The 18,209-nt window shown below is 40.2% G+C and overlaps 1 protein-coding gene across 1 annotated transcript in view; it reads right to left on the reverse strand.

The window, feature by feature from the left end:
• flvcr1 (FLVCR choline and heme transporter 1) overlaps positions 1-18,174 on the reverse strand; it is a 45,944-nt gene extending 27,770 nt beyond the window's left edge. The window contains exons 1-5 of the mRNA XM_070889488.1: positions 17,347-18,174; positions 9,557-9,701; positions 4,490-4,627; positions 2,346-2,413; positions 1,191-1,294 (exon numbers count right to left, since the gene is read on the reverse strand). Coding sequence (XP_070745589.1) covers positions 1,191-1,294; positions 2,346-2,413; positions 4,490-4,627; positions 9,557-9,701; positions 17,347-17,979 — 1,088 coding nt within the window. The 5' untranslated portion in view covers positions 17,980-18,174. The remainder of the gene's footprint in view (positions 1-1,190; positions 1,295-2,345; positions 2,414-4,489; positions 4,628-9,556; positions 9,702-17,346) is intronic.
• Between the last annotated feature and the right edge of the window lie 35 nt (positions 18,175-18,209).

Below are 18,209 nucleotides of genomic sequence, written 5' to 3' on the forward strand. Positions count from 1 at the left end.
AATGTGTTCACCATATATTGTTGACATACATGGGAGATGGTTTATAAAACACCTGCAAGCTGCTTCCTGCATACAAAAGGTACAGTGCAAGTCCTTACCAACAAAACAATTCAAGTATGCAGGTCACAATTTGGCAACTGGTTTTAACCAAATCCTACTACTGTTTTTGAAAGCCTTAGCAAACACAAACACACATTTAGGTCCTAGAGAAAAGGCTTTGAAGTACCAGGTAATAATTAGAATTGCACTGAATTGCCAGCTATTCATTTAGTGGATTATAGCAGGTTTGATTCATGGATTTGGGCACAAATATTCAGATTTCTACAATAAAATATTAAGAATTTAGACAAGTGGAGTAAGTGCTAATTGGTCTTGTAAGTCAACATCAGGGATTTAATACTGAAAAGCCAGGAAAACTCCTGACTTAAAATATTGGTATAGAGTACAAATATGTGGAAATTCTGATGAACTTGTATAAAACACTAGTTCGGCCCCAACTGGAGTACTGCGTCCAATTCTGGAAGGATGTGAAGGCCTTAGATTTACGAGAATTATTCCAGGAATGAGGGACTTCAGTTACGATGATAGATGGAGAAGTTGGGGTTGTTCTCCTTGGAGCAGAGAAGATTTAGAAGAAATTTGATAGGTGTTCAAAATCATGAGGGGTTTGAACAGGGTAGATAGAAATTGTTCCCATTGGCAGAAGGGTCAAGAACCAGAGGACACAGATTTAAGGTGATTGGCAAAATAACCAAAGGCGATGTAGCAAATGGTTCGGATCTGGAATGCACTGCCTGAAAGGGTGGTGGAGGCAGATTCAATTTTATCTTTCAAAAGGAGATTGGATAAGTATCGGAAGGGAAAAAAATTGCAGGGCTACGGGGAAAAGGCAGGGAAGTGGGACTTGCTGAGATTTGGCACGGGCACGATGGGCCAAATGGCCTTCTTCACTGCTGTAACCATTCTATGAAAGCTATGTGGTGGGCTTTTTCATCCACTGATTACTGAATGTGTGGGGGCAGGGGAGAAGAGAGAGAAAAAGAAGTAAATTACAGAAAAATAAATGTACATTCTAAAATACATGAATGTATTGCCACAATACAAATTAAAAGCAGAATTATACTTTCATAAAGTGTACATACATTATGACCTCAATCTGAATGCCCAAGTGCCGATATGGTTATACTCACTTGTATGTCTTTGTACGATCCACCCAGAAACCAGAGATGATGGAACCTACCATCCCGGATACCACTAAAGTAAGTCCAATTCTCCCAGCATTCAATTCTTCATCCTTGCAAAAACATAAACAAAAATAACTGATTGTATTGAAATAAAATATTGCATTCATGTACAATACAATACTAGTAAAGTTCACTGCTAGAATATTATGTGTGTATGAATGTTGGCAATTAAACTGCAATCTGGTGCTATAGTTCAGCTGCTTGTAAACTCCTTAGGTCAGAAAACAACTATGGATGTTTATAAATATTTGGCTCAAGGTCAGAAGAATCCATTGAGGTGACTAGCTTTCTTTTTCAAAAATAAAACAAAAGTAGTTTTGCATCTGTAAAAATGTGCAAGAGTATAGTGAATTGACACAAAATACACAAGACAAATATAAATTAGTATATACTAAAATAAATTGAGGGATGGAGAAAGAACAGCTGGATACAGATGAATGTGGAGCGACAAATCACCACGAGGAATTAAGAGGGGACTCGAGAACTAAATTCAATGTTAACTCATTAGTAAACCAATCAGTGGACGGAAATAGTGCATGAATAGTTATAAATTAAAATGCCACTAAATGCATTTATTGATCAGTAACAGATTTCGTTATCAGCGTGGGCATAAATCCAAAACAAATCTACACTATCTGCCTAAACATAGCTTATATCAAATTTAACAAGTCTTGACACTACATTACATCAGAAGTCTTTAAAAAAAGACAAGCCCATTTTTACTACAAACATAATTAAACCAAAAATTATTCTAGATCCCTTCAAATGCAGATGTTTTAAAAATAATCTGCAGTTTTTAAACCTATCTTTTATTAAGGTAAGCATAACATTGAATTTTGGTTAAGTAATTTGGTTTCATAGATTTTACTGGTGAAGATAGATCACTATTCACATGTAAATGAAGATGTTTTAGGTTCAAATTCAAAGCTGCATTTCAAGAAAAATTAAGTTTTATATATAAAGATTATCAACTTACCTTATAGTAAGTAATGATCATCTGATTTAATAGTGTTCCTACAGAATAATAGGACCCCGTCAGAATACCTAGAAAATATATTATATATATATATATATATATATATATAAAGATTACCAACTTACCTTATAGTAAGTAATGATCATCTGATTTAATAGTGTTCCTACAGAATAATAGGACCCCGTCAGAATACCTAGAAAATATATTAGAATACCTTAGCTGACAATAGTAATACATTTCCTAAAACTATGCATTTTATTCAGCTAGGTTTTATTTAGTGTACTCCCAACTTTCCTGCTCACTTACTTCCGAAGGACGAAGTTGAAAGACATCAAGAAGTTTTAATACTCTATGCTCAACGTGTCCAACTGATGCAGAGTAGCAATCAACAAACAATTAACTATAAAGTTAGAAGTCATGATCATACTGTACCATATTCTGGAAAATTTAAACAAGTATGACATTAACTAAATCATACCAACTGGAAGATCTATGAACATCATTCATGCTGAATTAGATAATCTCAGTTGGTGTAGAACCTGGCCTAAGCAACCCCAAGCTTCTAACTTCTGCTTGCTACCGAGGTGATCCTGGTTGGAAAGTACACATGCATACATTGAGCAAGGACAGGATCAGGGCCAGCTGCAATGCCCCTTTATAGTTGAATAGGTTTGCCAATATTGCCAAGGCTCACACAAAAGTGGCAAGGTACCAGATGACAGCAGGCACCTATAGAACTCTACTCTGGCAAGAGTAACCACCTAGAGGAAATGGAGAGGGGGCGGGGGAATATAAGAACATAAGTAACAAAGTGATTATCTGCACGAACATTTCCCGTGTTCTTCTGCATGTGGTCGGACCCGCCCTTTTTTGCACATGCGCACCCCACTGTGAATATGCGCTGGCACCGAGGTCCGGTCACACATGTGCAGTACCCCACATTGCAGTGCAGCGTGGCCCAAGCTTTGTTCAGCTCTGGGGATCAAGGACCCAGAGAAGCTTGGATCGAAAGGGGAGAGACAGGGGATCGGAGAGAGAGATGGAGAAGATTGGGGGGGGTGTTGGGAAAGAGAGGAGAGTCGGAGAAAAGGGCAGATCAGAGGGAGGGAGAGGGTGGAGATCGGAGGGAAGGGGAGAGAGGGGATGATCGAAGGGAGGGAGAGTGGGGGTGATTGGAGGGATTCAGAGGGGGTGGAAGTGGTCAGGAACTCGTGCTGAGGGGGGGGATGGAAAGAGGTCTGAAACTCCTTTGAGGGGGTGGGAGAATGTCTTAAACTGCAAAAGTGAGCCTTGTCTGTTCCAAGTGAGCTCTGTTCTGTCTGGAGTCGGAAGTCAGAATGGCTTGAATTACACTTTACAAGGGAGTCTACTGGGTGTGTCTTATCCTCCAAGGGAGCCATTCAGCAATCAGGACTCGTCATCAAGGGGGCCCAAATCAGAGCTTTAGGTGTTGCAAATTAACGTGTCCCATAAGAAATAGGAGTAGACCATATAGTTCCTCAAGCCTGTTCCGCCATTCAATATCATGGCTGAACTTCTACATCAACTCCACTTTTCCGCCCTATCCCCATATTCCTCGATTCCCTTAGTGCCCAAAAATCTATCGATCTCCGCCTTGAATATACTCATTGACTGAACATCCATAGCTATCTGGGGTAGAGAATTGCAAAGATTCACAACCCCCTCAGCGAAGAAATTTCTCAGTCCTAGATGTCCCTTAAACTGACAGTCTGTCTGAAATAATTTTATAGCCAAGATTAAAAAGTAAAAAACTGAATAAAACGAGATGGCACAATCCTTTCATGTCTCAACAAGATTAAAGTCTACAGTATGACATAACATGAAATAAGATTGGTCAATCTAGTCCACTGCTAGCTAAAGTTGACATCACAAAACTAAGCATAATTGAACACAGACTGCACTCTGAGGCAAGTACTGCTGGTATGAAAAAAAAAATTATAATAGTTAATTAGGAGTGTTTTTCTGTAAGGCAGAGTTGCATCATAGTATTTCAGTACTTTTCTTGCAACTGTAGACTTGTGATTACTATATATATTGACATCATAGGTGTTCTATGAATAGAAGATCTGGACCACTAAAACTAGAAAAACATTTAGAACTCTCACTCTGACAGCTATGAAGAACATTCAACATTGTAAAGGTTAACTATTTTGAGAACAAAGAATGGAATGAAAGAATTGCTATTTGATACATATATTACTGGTGAATTAGAGTAACCCAAACCAAAATTAAAATAGGAAATACCCACCGTAACTTAGCAGTAGAAGCACAAATGGAACATTCTTAAACAAATTTATAATTGATTGTTTGTAGGAATATTCGTCAGGACTGTCCAAAAGCACCGCTTGGGATTGGCTTGGAGGAAGTGGAGGCTTTTCCTTAAATACTATTTAGGAAAAAAAAAACATTAAGATGCTAAGTATAGCAAGTCAAATTTCAACTTGCAGAAAATTAAAACAAGGATTGCATAAAGCTGAGGTGAGGTTTCAGGCAACAGCATCACAATGATACAAGATATATTGGATCAAATTCTAATGGTCAATAAGACTTTTGTTAACCTGATATTTAACAGAAAATTTGCACTAGATTAAAATTTCAGTTTTGTCTTCTAGATGTCAGCTGTTACAGCTAGCATTCATTTTGTCCATAAAGGCACCATCCAGCAAGTTCCTAAAACCAGCAACCACAGAACAGTGCACTACAGTTAGTCACTGAGCTCAGTTATATTATTTATATGCATAATTTCTCAAATTCTGTGAAGTGAGCAGGGACAAAGTTAACAGTATAAATGTACACGAAATTCATTCAAAACTGATGGGAGGGAAGGAGAGATGAGAGAAGAGAGTGTGACGAGGGGTAAGAGAGAGAATGGGGCAGAGAGAAATGGAGAGAGAAGGAAGAGGAGGAGAAAGAGCATAGCAGATAGTGTACCAAAACTAATCAGGAGGAGAACCACTTGGAAACATTTGCTCCTCATTTAGACCACAAAAGAATATCCCTCCAATCTGGAGCCTCCAAGTAATTTAAAGACTGCAGATAATTCCACAATCACTAGTGAGCTGCACTTGTAGGATGCACTGGCTGGGGAATTGGGGGCTACGATGTTTTAACACCATATCTAACCTTCATTCCCCACGGGATCTTGAAATCAATCATTAAACTTCCATTTAAACAAACAACTTTCATTTATATAGTGCCTTTAACGTAAAGAACATCCAGAGGGTTTTAAAGATGGGTGCAAGGAAAACTGACACTGAACCAGTGGATCTAAAGATACTTGCTCAGGCATCAGCAAGTATTGCCAAAATCTTAACAGTAGACAGCACTTGACCCAGATAACTTAATCCACGAGCTAGTTATAGTCAAAGGATCACCAAGAAGTCTCCAAGGTTTATTTATAATTTAGTCTCATTAAAAAAACAAAGGATATCATGTCTATTGCAGTCAAGCGTATGGCCAGTTACTTGTTTCTCTTCGTTATTTGTCTAAATGCTATGTACTAATGATTTCGCTTCTTTTTCTATATTTCAGCTATTGTTTTATCGCATCAATTTTGGGGGGGCTTTGTTACAAATAACAGGGCTCACTTTGCAGTTGGTCTGCTCCTGCTCTGGGCATGGAATAAATTTACCTTCCAGTGGATCTAAACTCCAACTTGACAGTCCAAATCTTGATAAGGATCGGGTTTGCAGGCGGCTCAAACCTGGACTGAGGTCAATTTCTATTAAATATTATGAATTTGAGATACTGATTAAAAAGGATTAATATTGAAATTATAAATGAACTCTTATTCAGACAAAGGGGAATTGGATACATAATTGATAAGTAAAAATTTTCAGGCCTATGGGGAAAGAGCTTGGGGAAGTGCGATTAATTGCAGGGGGATGGGAACCCGAGAGCATTGTCAGAAGGGAGGAGAAGCCAAGATGGAAATGGAAGGCAGAAAATTAGTAAGCGAGTTTGGAAGGCAGAGGAAACAAAGTCTAGAAAATAGACGACAAGGCAGTTTGGCAATGCTAAATAATATATATATATATATCTTAATGCAAGGAGTCTAGGAAATAAGGCAGATGAGCTAATGGCACAGATAGATTATGGGATTATAATATTATAGACATTACTGAGACATGGCTGAAATAAATGCAAGAATGTCAGCTCAACATTCCTGGTTACAGGATTTTCAGGCGAGATAGAGAGGTTAAAAAAGGAGGGGGTCGCAGTATTGATTAAACAAACAATTACAGCTGTGAGGAGGGATGATATGTTAGAAGGATCATCAAACGAGGCTATATGGGTTGAACTAAAGAACAAAAAAGGGTCAATCACACTGCTGGGAGTGGACTATAGATCCCCAAACAGTCCGAGGGAGATAAAAGAGCAAATTTGTAGACAAATTTCTGTCAAGTGCAAAAACAATAGGACTGTAATAGTGGGGGATTTCAATTACTCTAATATTAACTGGGATACTATCAGTGTAGAAGGTACAGAGGGCACAGAATTCCTAAATTGCAAACTGGAGAACTTTTTTTTAGCCAATACGTAGCAAGCCCAAGAGGGGAGGGGCCAGTTCTGGATTTAGTGTGTTAGGGAAATGAAGCTGGGCAGGTGGAAGGAGCATCAGTGGGAGAACATTTTTGTGGTAGTGATCATAATTCAGTTAGTTTTAGCATAATTATGGATAAGGACAAAGAAAAAACAGGTGTATGGGTTCTAAATTGGGGGAAGGCCAAATTTACCAGGCTGAGAAGTGATTTAGCAAAAAGTGGACTGGAAACAGTGTCACACCAGTGGGAGGCATTCAAGAGGGAGGTACATGGAGTTCAGGGTAAACATGTTCACAAAGAAAAAGGGCAGAACTACCAAATTTAGAGCCCCTGGATGACAAAATACATACAGGATAAGATCAGGCAAAAAGGGAAGTTTGTATCAGATACAGTGAGCTCAATACTGCAGAAAGCTTAGAAGAGTATAGAAAGTGCAGGGATTAAATTAAGAAGGAAATTAGGAAAGCAAAGAGGGCATGAAAAAAATACAGGCAAGTAGAATCAAAGAAAACCCAAAGCTGTTTTACAATTACATAAAGAGCAAGAGGATAACGAAGGAAAGAGAAGGGTCTATTCGGGACCAAAATGGTGATCTATGTGTGGAGCCGGAGGATGCAGGCAAGGTACTAAATTAATACTTTGCAGCTGTCTTCAAAAAGAGGGAGACGATGCCGACATTGAAGTTCAGGAGGAAGATAGTGAAATATTAGACGGGTTTAGCATTCTTGAAAGTAGATAAATCCTTGATTAATCTGTCTTTCTAAATCAGAGGCTTTAAAAGAAGCAAGGGAAGAAATTGTGGAGGCTCTGACCATCATTTTTCAATCCTCCCTGGCTACAGGAGTTGCGCCAGAGGATTGGAGAATTGCTAACGTTGTACCATTGTTCAAAAGGGAGGAAGAGATAAACCGAGCAATTACAGGCAAATTAGTTTAACCTCGGTGGTGGGCAAATTACTAGAATCAATTCGGAGGGACAGGATAAACCTTCATTTAGAAAGACAGATTAATCAAGGACAGTCAGCATGGATTTGTTTGACTAACTTGATTTGAGTTTTTTGAGGAGGCAACAAGGAGGGCCAATGAGTGCAGTGCCTTTGATGTAGTTTACATGGATTTTAGCAAGGCTTTTGACAAGGTCCCACATGGTAGGCTGATCAAAAAAGTAGAAGCCCATGGGATCCAAGGGAATGTGTCAAATTGAATCCAAAATTGGCTCAGAGACAGGAAGCAAAGGGTAATGGTTGAGGGAGTTTGTGTGACTGGAAGGTTGTTTCCAGTGGGGTTCCACAGGGCTCAATACTTGGTCTCTTACTTTTTGTAGTATATATTAATGGTTTAGACTTAAATGTAGGGGCACAATTAAGAAATTTGCAGAAGATACAAAATTGGCCATGTGGTAGTTAGAGAAGGAGGAAAGCAATCGACTGCAGGAAAATTATCGATAAACTGGTCAGTTGGGCAGAAAAGTGGCAAATGGAATTCAATCTGGAAAAGTGTGAGGTAATGCATTTGGGGAGGGGCAACAAGGCAAGGGAATACACAATAAACGGGAGGATATCAAAAGGTGTGGAGGAACAGAGGGACCTTGGAGTATATGTCCACATATCCTTAAAGGTAGCAGGATAGGTCGATAGGTCAAAAAGGCATACGGAATGCTTTCCTTTATTAGCTAAGGCATAGAATACAAGAGCAGGGAAGTTATGCTAGAACTGTATACAATACTAGTTGGGCCACAGCTTGAGTACTGCATGGAGTTCTGGTCACCACGTTACAGGAAGGATGTGATTGCACTAGAAAGGGTGCAGAGGAGATCTACGAGGATGTTGCCAGGACTGGAAGACTTCAGCAATGAGGAACGGTTGGATAGGCTGGGGTTGTTTTCCTTGGAACAGAGAAGGCTTAGGGGAGATTTAATTGATGTGTATAAAATTATGAGCGGCCTAGATAGAGTGAATAGGAAGGACCTAGTTCCCTTAGCAGAGGGGTCAATAACCAGAGGGCATAAATTTAAGTCATTGGTAGAAGGATTAGAGGAGAGATGAGGAAACATTTTTTCACCCAGAGGGTGGTGGGAGTTTGGAACTCACTGCCTGAAAGGGTGGTAGAGCAGAAACCCTCATCACATTTAAAAAGTATTTAGATGTGCACTTAAAGAACCATAATAGGCTACAGACCTAGTGCTGAAATTAGGCTGGGTAGCTATTTTTTGACCAGCGTGGACATGATGGGCTGAATGGCCTCCTTCTGTGTCGTAATTTTTCTATGATTTTGTGATTAGTGTTAACTTGCTTTGATTTAGTCAAAATGGCCCTGAAATATTTCGTACCATTTTATAAGCAAAGCATCATGTGGTAATGATGCTTCTGTAGTTCTGGCACCACACCTGTATCCTGAACATCCACGAAGAATTCTGCAGCAGTTTTGATATCTTACCAGTGCTGTCTATATTGACTCTTGAATGTAGTTGGTACCTGAATAGTTGCCAAATCAAGCCAGTTAGACTACCGGGCACAAATTTAAACCAGTATGTTTGGCAAGAAATTGCATGGATTCAGAATGTTATTCCAAGTAAAGTCTGTTATCCCATGCATTCAGCTGTTGACTCCTATTGAAGAGTGAATGTCATTTTCCAGTGTCAAAAAATTAAAGTGCCCTACTCTGTGGCACATTATATTTGTGTACCAAGCCTGTGGATGCATGCTTTCAGATACCAGCCATGAATATAAACTGCCATTTGACTTTCAAATTCTTAGAACAGAATAAACGTACCTGCTACAACCAAGATGAAGAGCACTGTGGCTACTGTTGCTGTCCCATAGAACAATATACTTATGTTGCTTGCCATCAGATTAAGATCCTCCGGAGTATTAGGCACCAAAATTGGAGGTAAAAGAAAACCAAAAGCCACACCAAGCTGTGAAACAAAGGAACAATTCAAACCATTATAAAACTATGGCATTTACACTTTCTTCATAACAATAATTTACATTAGACTGAGTTATAACCAAGACTCTTCAGCATCCAAGTACTCATGTTAAAGCTCGAAACCCTGCATTTCATTTCACCCTCAAGGACTTGAATAAACTGGGAAAATCTGAAGCTTCTACTGGAGTATGAACAGTGTGGCAGCTCAAGATTAAGGTTGCGCATATTGGCCTGCAGTTCCCGCCGCACTTGCGCCTAGATACACCAACAATCTGGGTGCAAATGAATTATGCAGCTTAAAAGATTAGAGTTTTGGCCATGTGAGCTACCTGCGTAATTACAGGATGTCCAAGTTTTCTCAATCCTTCCAGCAAACTATCCGCTATGGATGAATCTCTGCCCACAAAACTGGCCTTGCGCCCCCACCCCCCAAAAGTGCATATCCTTCAAATACATCCTTCCGGGGGGGGGGGGGGGGCATCTCAACATTGTTTCTTTCTTTGCCTGAAAATCGGGGCGCAAAATAATTTTTCTAGTCTTCAATTGCAATTTTTTTAAATAAATGTGTTTGCGTTAATTTATCCTCACCGAGACTGGATCTGTATTTTCTGATTGCTTTAATGCATTATTATGGCACATTATAAACAACGTTACAAGTTGAAAAGCTTCCCCAATTGCAAGTTCTTTGGGCATAGAATACAATAGCAGGGAGGTTATGCTTGAACTGTATAAAATACTAGTTAGGCCATACTGTGTGCATTTCTGGTCACATTACAGGAAAGATGTGATTGCACTAGAGCGGGTACAGAGATTTACGAGGATGTTGTCTGGACTGGTGAATTTTAGCTATGAGAAAAGATTGGATAGGCTGGGGTTGTTTTCTTTGGAATAGAGGCTGAGGCGAGACCTTATTTGAGGTGTATAAAATTATGATAGGACAGATCTATTTCCCTTAGCAGATGAGTCAACAACCAGGGGGCATAGATTTAAAGTAATTGATAGAAGGTTTAGAGGGGATTTGAGGGGAAATGTCATCACTCGGAGGGTGGTGGTGGGTCTGAAACTCACTGTCTGAAAGGGTGGTAGAGGCAGAAACCCTCATCACATTTAAAAAGTACTTGCCTCCTTCCGTGCTGTAAATTTCGATGATTCTATGCTGTACATGAACGATGGTTAGTTAAAACTTAAATTTGAAGACAAGAAAATAACTCGTGGGTTTCTTGGCCCCCGATTGTTGCCCAATGCGCAACTCCAGGCCATCTAATTTAACTATTGCGCTCACTGCTTTTCTTAGAATACATTCTACATATCAGTTTTTGTAGTACATAGTCCAAATACTAAAATAGTTGTGTATTATTTTTGCCAAGGTTTTTTGTTTTAGTTTAATCTTGGAGCCACCTTAATGCTTACATTCTCAAAATAATCAACCTGAAATTCAAGTCTGCACCATTTAAGAGTATAAAGGCGAATAAATCAAAATGTAATTGGCATGTTATTTTGTATTAAGGAAAATCCACAGGAGAGGATATATGTGATCATGTGCACTACATGCTACTTATTGTATTTGATGAGCTTCTGGTTATGTTATTTGATGATCTGATCATCGCATTGTGATACTGTGCTATCAATCAACAAAAAGTAAAATATCTTCTAACATGATTTCAAATAATATTTTTTGATATTTATATAAAAGTTATTGGTATTTATAAAAGCTAAGTATCACTTCAAAGAAGCATTAATTCCTGATTAGGACTCCCATTAGATAGCCTCTGCAATTCCACGATAAGGATAACACAGCCCCAAGCCTATTTGAAGCCTGCATCTGCTAAACCTGTGGCCTTTGATTGCCTGCTGTTCCATATGCCCTTGGGTCTCCCTTCAGATTGCCTATGGGTGAAGACAGAGCCAACAATCAGTGTTGTTTCCTCTCATTTTCTTCCTCTTTAGCAAAAGTCGTCAAGGAAATTTTTATCAGTGGGTATTATCCTAGCTTATGAGAAGTGAAGGGTTCTTCTTGGATAAACTATTAAACAAAATTAATGGTCCTAAAGATTTTCTCTTCCAATAGATATGTCTAGCCACCATTTAGCAACTGCTTTGTACATGATTGAAATCAGAAATTCACGAACTGGAAAACAGCATCAGTCCCACCACTCCATGGTGCAACATTTCTGAAGGTGACTACTCACGCAAGATTGGAATTGTGACCTGACAGAATTTAGAAACACAGATAGGCAGATGGTATTTGAAACCATTTTGAACAATAATTTGGCTTTATTTTATCTCCACTTTTGCCACATATGTCCAACATAGAAAGATATTGTTTTGTTGGGTATCTTTTATTTTCCTCTATAGATCGGAGCAGTTACATTTCTGAACAATTCCTGTAAATGTATTATAAAAATACACTATTATTGGGTTCAAAAGAAATAAAGCTTTCAAAAACAGCACTCTTACAATAATGCCCATCAGCAAAAAAGCTTAAAACTGAACAGGGAAAACTTTAAAGAGATCAAATAATAATCCAGTTATAATTTTAATAACTTTGCAAACTAAATCGTAATTTTTTATTGTGTTGTCTCAGGCATGGATTCACCAATGGAACGAAAATGTAAATTCTTTACAACTAAACTCTTACTTGGTCTGGTTAAATAAAATCTCATTCCTGGAAATGCCAATTGTATTCCTCTTTAGCTCAAGTGAAATAAAAACTTTGTAAAGATTTTTTAAAAACATTACTTTTAGGCACCTCAGTAGCATTGTGCCCTGGTATACTAATTAGATATGCTACACCATGGAGTGTCAAGATACCAGAAGCACATCCAATCAATTTCCTAATCTAGGTCTTGCAGCCGGGGAATAGCACAAAGAGGCTAAACCACAATTTAAAGATTGTCTGCTCTCCCCCATCAGAACAGGACGCATCACTCTTGGCTTGAACAGAATCAAGAACAAGATATCATATTTTGTACTCAAAAAAAATGGCAGTGTTAGGGTAGGCATCAAGATTGTATTTTTTTGCACTTTCAGGGCAAGTACAGCAGAGTGAAATAGAATGTAAAGCGGCTTTGTTCTATCCCAATTAAGTTAGCTAACTCAAACAGTGGCAAGCAGAATAGTGCTAATGACCCCAATATTCTTGGAATGGGAGAAAAACGTGGCTAGGATTTCTGCTCATGAATATCCATTGCCCTCTGTTGGAAGTGTTCATGTGGACCCCTGGGAGGACAGGATTGCTCTCTGCTACACGTAGCAAAATACTTTGCCAAAATTCCCCTTAAAGACACACATGAATGATGGCCACTTTGGGAGGGTGCCAGAGGGCAATGGACACCCATGGAATTGTATGCATAGTTGATTAACTGACCTCTGAAGTGGCCTAACAAGCCACTCAGCTGTATCAAATCTCTACTCAAGAAGGCAGCCCATCACTAGGGACGGGCAATAAATGTGAGCCTTGCATACGATACAAGAAAATGAACTTAAAAAGTCAACGAGGAGTGAACAATTTCGAGGAAGGGACAGCAGTGGAGGGGAGAAAATAGGTATCCCCATTTCAAATAAAACCTGTGTCCCAACAACGTGCATTAGTCTCAGCCAAGAAAAGAATCCCCACCACCCATGTGTGATATTTCTGTGGGAGTGGAGATATACTCCCACTGCAGAATTGGGTGGGGAGAGGAGAAAGGTGAGGTGGTGAGCATATACTATCGCTACACCACCCCAGTTAATCAAGTCTTCTTAGTAGCAATAAATGTTCTTAACTCAAGACATCAGGAACTGGATTAAAAACTTGCCAACTTTTCTCCATTTAGGACCTATTCATTCAAGAGACTTTCATCCAGTCCAAATTGGATTAAAATTCATAATCCCAAACATAAGAGTAGTATTATCTAACTTTTCGCAGCACAACAAAGGGTTTGAATTTAATCTAGTGTAACTAGAAACAGCTAACCATGAAATAATAGTTTTACAGGCTGTGGTTTGAAGAGAAAGTGACATGAATACAAACTCATTCCAGTATTGTATCCCCATTCTAACTGGCTGATCTCTCAAATTACCATTCTGTTCAAAATGTTTAGTCTGATTAGTAGTTTTACTGGTGAATCTAAAATGGAGAGGGGTAATATATGAAGGGCATGTCTTCAATTTCTAGAAATACTAAAGTCCCTAGTGAAACTTCCAATATCCTGTGATCAATTATATGAAGATGATGCAATCTCACATGAATGGTGCAAAAACTCTTTATGCAGATGTAGAAGAGAACTCATCCAGACATGGTAATAAAAGCTACTTCAGCAAATAGTTAATGTTGTATTGGTTGCATCGATGTAAAAGTTCCACTCAGGATGAAAGTGAAAATTGGCTGGAAATGTGATGCGTCATTTTAATCTATTCTGTGGATTACCATGAAACTATAGAACCATCATGTTACGAGTTGGTGGTTTTGATTTTAAGTTGGCAAATATGCTCCAGAAATTTATTGGTCAGCAATCAATTATTGCAAACTGAGCCCCAGAGAGGTATAAAGAAAGTGTTCAGAGCTCCATGTGATGGTTAGTGCTTCATGTTGTACTTGTACTTGTGAATAAATCCTGTTCAACAGGTATTAATGCCCTGATCGAATAATCTACACCAGCTGTATGAGATGAGCATCTTTGAACAAAGGACAGCTCCCGAGCTAAATAGACTTGCCTCTACCATAACTTTCAGCCAACTTGGCTGGGTGTAAGTATGCCATTACTGTGTTACTCACTATTTGGTTCTTTAGCACCTCAAACACAGTTTGTTGTTTCAGCTCCCAGCTCCAACTAACATATTTTCTTGTTAGTTCCCGCAATGGGATTGGGTGATTGTGACGAAATCAGGGATAAATCTGGCACAATCATTTACCATTCCCAGTAGGCTTCTTACCTCACTTGGGCTGCGTGGAGCACTGATATCCAGGTATGCCAATAAAGTATGATGGATAGCGTTTTGGAATGTTGCTGAAGAAATTCCATTATTACGTCGCTCTTAACATCCGCATAAAAGATTATATACCTAGATTCGGGAGCTGATTCTACGGTATTCTGTGATGAGGTCAAGTTTCAAAAACTTTGGCTCCAAATTGTAGTAGGTCAACAGCCGTGAGATGCATTATTCAACCAGAGCTGACCGTCATCCAACGAGAGATCATAATGCTTGTTTATAGGCACTCTTGTTGAGTAAGCTTACACTTACCCCCGGTGTCTATCACTCCTTGCACAGGGATGTTCAACATGGCCACTTCAATCACCAGTAATTTGGATAGGTTACATGATGACATGGCATCACCTATGTTGAATTAGGATTTGTACAGACTGATTATCGCCCTCTAGCTGTGTTACTTTGTATACCATCTTCCGAAGATCTGGGTTGCAGTCCTTCCTGTAGAACTGTTGAATGAATTAGAATGACAGCATCCTGCGAAGCGATTTTGTGTACCGCACAATCTGCAGAGTTTACCTCTGGCAGGGCAGGATACTTGTCCTCCTTGTAGGGGTTATTACTGCCAGAATAGTTTGAAGATGTTATTTTGTTCCATGGAACTCTTATTTGTGCTGTTTTGTCATGAGATATGCTGTTTATGGGTGTTATTACAATGCTGTGTTTGCTCTATACCTGAAGCTTGCAAGTCACAAAGTCTCCAATGTTCGATCTATGCCCAGCATGGTCATGGATGGTGTCACATCTGTGAATTCTCATGCAGCTGCTAATTGATCGAAGCTGAAAGATACATGTCTAGTGCCTCACTTGGTTTCTGTCTAGCTGGTCTAAACATTCTATGTTTTTCTTCAGCATACGGTTTTCTCACAGCTGTATCATAGTAGTTTGCCTCACCTGTTTCTGATACTGTAACATTAAAAACAGAATGGCATACTTTTTAGCTGTGTCTGTAATGTCTGAAGCAATTAGAAAACTCAAATGTCGGAATCCATTTTCTCCTTCTGTCCAAGAGAATTGATCAACATCTGTATCAAACTGGGAAAATGATGGAAATCCTCGTCGGCCATTCCTTGAGATTTTTTTAATAAAAGTATTTTAAAGTTCAGCATAGAAATTTTCTGGAATTTTTCTTTTTAAAAAAAAATTTATTTGTCAGATTTTAAGAGAAAATAGAAGACATGTTAAAGCATACACAAATAGTAACAAAAATGGCTACTCAAACAAATACCTTAATGATATGTCAGACCCCCCATAAGCAAAAAAAAGGTAAACGTGGGGATGAAAAGAAAAATAAGGCCAGAACTGTTCTGAATCTGTCTTCATTAACAGAAAAGAGGGCAACCCCTGAGCGCCAAAACTGCCACTTCCCAAACAGAATGGGGAGGGACTGAGCCAACCTAACTTCATCAACCCCTTGAAATAACAGCCATCAAACCATACCATAATCTGAAAGTGTAGATAAGAGGAAGAAATCTGGAAAGATCAGAAAGTAAGAAAGATCAAAAAAAGAGGAAGTCAAAGATTATCACACCTCAGACTCAAATAGTCAATCATTCAATCAGATGACAGTTCACTGACCAAACTGGCCCCAATAATGAAGACCAGAATTTCAGGAATTTCTCCTGGTAAGTGTGGAAAGAATAAACAATTAGCTCCACGTGATTTGTCAGTTCCAGGCTGCCCATATTAGCTGGGTGGCCCAATGCCAGAGGGCTAGGATGCAGCTCCCGGCTAATCTTCCAATGGAATTTTCCTCCAGTGAAACTCCTTTTAAGAGTCTCATTTTGTATACTATTGTTGATGGCCTTGCCAAAATAGAGAATAATGGGCACAAGATACCAGTTACAACTCCCACAAAATGTATGCTATTCAGAACTCCGTTTTCTTCTGCCGTGTGCTCTTAAATGCCATCTTCTTTGAACTCTCCCTGTTTCAATCACATAGGCATTTATCTCAGAACATGGAATAGGTTGCACTTAAGTTAAGAAATGCATGTGTATGACTACGCAACGTATCCGCAACTCGGAGAAGCGGCGGTAAATGTGCTTTTGGCTAAGCTGGCATTGGAAAGGGAATATAACTGAAGATAACGACTTGGAAACTATTCAGATAAAGCTAACCAAGTTCAAACATTTGCGCTTAAAAACCGTCGAGAATGCCAATTCCGCCAATCCTTTTTCCAATGCGGTGGGTGGGGTGGCCCGGGGGGGGGTTCCAATAACCACACTACACGGACAATTCCACGTACTGGTGGTTTAAGAGAACATAAATTAAAGGTGGTCGATCTTGAGGACTCTCCTTCGAATTACAGGGCGTGGGGAAGGAGGCGGCGTTAGAAAGAAAAAGGAAGCTGCAGCCGCACCCGGCCTTCTTGAACATTCGCAGAGCGCTGATAGTGCAAACCTAGCCGGCGACACCGACGTAAACCGTACTGGCGATGCAGATACAACACCGCGGGAAGGGGGTGGGAAAGAGTTCGCCCGCCTTAACTTCGACGGTGGCGCCGCCGATACCCCGAACGATTACGCCCTTACTGCGCCGAAGTTACGGCGGAGAAGCGGGCGAAATCCCGGCGGAGAATTCAGCCCCACTCACCCTCCTCACCGCGGGGTAGATGGGCGGCCGCCGGGGAAACGCTTCAATCCGACACACTCGATGCCCCTTACCTGATTGCCCAAGACGGCGGAGGCGCATGCTGTCGATACCTCTTTGGGCCCGAACCACACGGATGCCACTCTAGAGGGCAGCCCAAGGATGAAAATCTGCGCGATGGAACAGACCGTTTGGGCGAACATGGTCACCCCGAACAGGTCCTGCCTCACGCTCGCGATTTTGATCCAAGCCCCGATGCAGTTGAGGCCGGAGCCCAGCAGCGCCACGATCCGCAAGCCTTTCTTGTCCAGCAGCCAGGCCGCGGGGAAGATGAGCGGCACGTAGACGAGCATGTAGACTACCGACAGCCAGTCGACTTGCTCGAAGGAGACCTGGTAGAAGGTGCAGAAGATGTTGGCGATGATGCTGTACTGGATCCACTGGAAGGCGTTCACCATGGAGTAGAGGCTGAAGACGATCAGGATCAGAAACCTGGTCCAGTAAACCTGCGTCTGGATGGGTTTCACATCGCCAGTCAACATGGCCTCCCTCTCCTCCGGTGGCCGTGCATCTTTCGCGCTCTTTCTTTCGTGCCCCACCGGCTCGGCATAGCCATTCAGGCCGTTTATAACCACTTCTTTGCTGCAAGTCGTGGGTGTTGCCTTTGCGACTGAACATCCTGTTCCATCGGCATCCACCATTGTCATCTTTTAAAAAAAATTTATTTAATTTTTCGACGATATCTAAAATATATAGTTTCTATATAGATGTATAAACCGTTTGGAAACAAAAATCTATTTTTTATACGCTCTATCTGTGTATAAAATGAAATCTGTATTGTGCGATAAATATGCGCCTCTTGCAAATGCTTCCTTACTGAGTGAGACTCAGTCTGGGAGGCAGCGGTTTATCAAGCGCTGACGCCGTCTTGCGGAGG

The sequence above is a fragment of the Pristiophorus japonicus genome, chromosome 9 (assembly GCF_044704955.1).
Source record: "Pristiophorus japonicus isolate sPriJap1 chromosome 9, sPriJap1.hap1, whole genome shotgun sequence".
In the NCBI taxonomy this organism is placed as follows: Eukaryota; Metazoa; Chordata; class Chondrichthyes; family Pristiophoridae; genus Pristiophorus; species Pristiophorus japonicus.